At 35.3% G+C, this 3,830-nt stretch overlaps 1 protein-coding gene across 1 annotated transcript; it reads left to right on the forward strand.

Moving 5' to 3' along the window:
• The first annotated feature begins 1,888 nt into the window (after nt 1-1,888).
• LOC111909243 (early nodulin-like protein 1) lies at nt 1,889-2,904 on the forward strand. Its single transcript, XM_023905033.3, has 2 exons — nt 1,889-2,140; nt 2,347-2,904. The coding sequence occupies exons 1-2, from the start codon at nt 1,954-1,956 to the stop codon at nt 2,772-2,774; spliced, it is 615 nt and encodes a 204-aa protein (XP_023760801.1). The 5' UTR covers nt 1,889-1,953; the 3' UTR covers nt 2,775-2,904.
• Nucleotides 2,905-3,830: the final 926 nt, after the last annotated feature.

Here is a 3,830-nt window from a genome sequence, read left to right on the forward strand (position 1 = left end):
GACTTCTACATTGCCCAAGGTCTTGTGATCTCCAATGAGTGTTTCTTGGTCTTCCATCCCCATCGGTTGACCAACTGGTGCATCTTCAGCAGCTCCGGCGGCCTCCTGCGATTCCGACACCCAGTCTTTGATCTTACCGTTTGTTATTGATGTGTCTTTTCGTTCTCATTAATCTTCCCGAATGTGATAGTATCATCTTGTGGTATTTCTCCTTCTTTATGTTCTTCTTCGTCCTCATCCATCCATGTATCCGATATGCCTTCCTCGTCATCTTTTTCCCATTTTCTCTCTTCCTCATAAAAATCTTTAGACGGGTTGAACCGGAATGGGAACCAATTCTCATCAAATTCTACGATGTCAACTTTGAACAATTTTCTTCAGTGGCCACCGTGATTTCCTCGTTAATCCGATCAATCCTTGTCGATATTATCCCAATTTTGGCACATGACAGGTCAACTCGATGGTAAACATCATCAAAGGGGGAAATCGTCCGATCATAACGCCCGATGATGGAAGCGAAGTTCCGGTCACCCCAGAACTTTAGCGATAACCCCATGATTCTAATCCAAGCGACCCTCTCAAAGCTGAGATCCAAATGGTCTCCATACTTCACCCATTTGGAATTTTCCTTCCACCTCCTTCCATTTTCCATGAATTCCTTAATATCCTTTGAATTGTCGAATATGAGGAGTACCTTTAACCCTCAAATATATTTTATCTTTATGGTTGGTTCCTCTATAATGAAGAGCAATTTGGGACGATGTCCAAGATGATCTAATGATAGTGTCTCGCCAACGATGGTAGTCTTTCAGCGCCAATGATGGTTTTCTTGTTCTTGTTGCGGGAGAATGGGAGGTAGTGGAGGCGGAGCCAACGGGAATGAAGATGGGGGTGTTACTATTCCTGCTCGATGATCTTGGATTCTTGTCACCTCCGTAACTGTTCTTTGGTCTCTCAAACCTATTCTCAAGTTATGTTTGATGGTGGGTTTCTCTTTCTTCCTTGTTGTGTCGTTTGCATACACCTTTTCCCTCCTCTCGTACAAGGATAAATTCGTCTCTAGTAATCTCCCTTTGTATCTAATCCCATTTAATTGTTTCTCAAGTAGTTTTGCATCTTGGACTCCTCTGAATCTTACAAACATGATGTTATGACCATTCTTTCTTTTTCTTATTCATTGATATACGTCTGGCATGTTCATATATTTTGTGTATATTTTTCGTAGATCGTTCTTTCTAGCCCCTTCTGGTACGTTTGTTACGAAATACGTCGTTACTTCTCCTATATTCTTTTTCGCCGGCGTCTTCCTTCTTCTTACTTTCTTCCACTCCGTTGGCTTTTCATCTCCCATAGTATACAACTCAAACATATATATACGATCAACAAAAAATTAATAACAAATTTGAAATCCCCGGTAAAGAAAGTAATTGTCAAACCTCTACCAATTGTAATACTAAAATAAAATCTAATATCCTTTAAAAAAAAAAAAAAAAGAAAAAAAAAAAGAAAAAAAAAGTCAACAATTTTAATTATGCATTAAAAGTAATATCCCATCAGTTTATTGCGATATGACCAAATTTATGTCCATTTAATGATTTATTACTATTTATTATTTAACCTTTAATTATCAATTAAAATAAATACCTTGATAATGAAACGGCTTAATCCATCTTCCTTACCAATTGTTTCTTCAAATTCGAATTAGAAAGATAATTATCAACTACGAAATATCCTCAATTTTCAAACGGCTAGTACTCACTCAAACCCTACGACTCTGACGTGGCAATTGACGTACAGCTTGGTGATACGCCAAACCCTAGCACCTAATCTAACTTCTATAAATTGGAGCGTTACCAATTGCAAAACCATACGTGGAAAAAATCAATCTCAGTATTTTTTTTTTGGTTTCATTCCTCATCTTCGATCTTCCATTACTATTATTATTTTGACAAAATGAGTTCCAAATCTTTGTTTTTGTGTTTCACTACTTGTCTGATATTGTTCTCGATGAATGTTTTTGGCGCCGAAGCAACAGAGTTTTTGGTTGGTGGAAACAAGAATTCGTGGCATATCCATACTTCTCCAAACGAGTTGAATGAATGGGCTGAAAAGGAACGATTTAGGATCGGAGATTCACTTGGTAATTCTTTTTCTTTCGTGTTTTCCATCCAAAAGTCAATTGTTATTAGCAATATTTGGTAGAGTAGTGTAATCAATGCGATATCATATTATGATCAAGCTGATATATTTCACCTTATACTATGTAATTTGTATTTATTTCATTATCATATAGTTCTAAATTCGGGAAAAGACTTTAATGGTTATATTTATTATTATGAATTTCAGTATTCAAATACGATTCAAAGATCGATTCAGTGCTACGAGTGGATGAAGAAGACTACAAAAAATGCAATAAATCAAACCCCAGCAAGTCGTATAATGATGGTAACACAAAAATCAAGCTTGATGAAGCAGGACCTTTCTTTTTCATTAGCGGTGCTAATGGGCATTGCGAGAAGGGTGAGAAGCTTGAGGTTAAGGTTTTATCGCAGAAACATGCAGGCTCGGTTGGTGGATCATCTCCTTCGCAAGCTCCTAAACCATCTCCGAAGGTATTACCACGTCCAGTACTTACTCCTGCAAATGCTCCTCCTTCTCCGGTCATTACTCCAGCAACTGCTCCAACAGCCAGTACGGCGTCATCCAATGCTTGGGTGATTGGTATTTCAACCATGGCTATTATGGCTACCTTGTTTGTTGTTGCTATGGTTTGAGGAAAATTTTCAAGATTTTGTTTTAATAGTTTCGGTTTTTATTTTAAGTTCTAGATATATTTTGGGGTGAATTACACTTTGCATTGTGGTTGATTTGTTTCAAGTATTAATTGCGATTTATTTTCTTCTATGTTTGTTACATTTTTTTTTGTTTAATCTTTTTAATTTAAATTTAAATTCATGAATACGCTTAATCTCTTATAACGAAAGTATTTTTACTGCATAAAGGAATTTTTTGTGTACTTTGACATCACCGTGGCGTAAAAAAAGTATACATATCTCGATTTCTTTAGTCATCAAAAGAGCATGCATATCGGTCTCATGATCTCCTATAGAGCGCGAAATATGGCCTTATGGAATTGATTATATGAACAATATCAAGTAAGAAATATTTTTTAGAAATGATGTTTCGGGTTTGGGATTATTTATGTAAATAGTAAATTACACGAATGGTCCCTATGGTTTGGGGTAATTTGCATGCTTGGTCCCTAATTTATTTTTTTTAACTCAGAAGATCCCTATTGTTTGTTTTTGTTACACGTTTGGTCCCTGTCTTACCTAAAAAGACTATTATTTAAATAAAGAAAAATGGAGGGATAGGTAAAATAAGGTGAGGGGTTGAGTTGGGGGTGTGTTTATTTAAAAAAAAATAAAAAATCAAGGGAAAAATAGTCTTTTTAGGCAAGACAGAGACCAAACACGTAACAAAAAGAAACAGTAGAGATTTTCCGAGTTAAAAAAATAAGTTAGAGACCAAACATGCAAATTACCCCAAACCATAGGACCATTCGTGTAATTTACTATTATCTAAAACAACTTCTTTTTAATGCTTATTCATTTCCAGAATGTACTCTATCAGATCTTACTAAAAGAAATTGGAATTTGGGGATTAACCCATACCAACAAAATAAATAAATAAATAAAAATCATGGAGAATGAATTGAAGGAGACTATATATACCTCTCAAGTTGAGTTGACAATTATATCGTCTTGGTTTTCGTATAGCTAATAGAAAAGAGATTTTATTTATAGAAAAAATATATGAAAATAAAACTA

Source organism: Lactuca sativa, chromosome 5 (assembly GCF_002870075.4).
Source record: "Lactuca sativa cultivar Salinas chromosome 5, Lsat_Salinas_v11, whole genome shotgun sequence".
Lineage (NCBI taxonomy): Eukaryota > Viridiplantae > Streptophyta > Magnoliopsida > Asterales > Asteraceae > Lactuca > Lactuca sativa.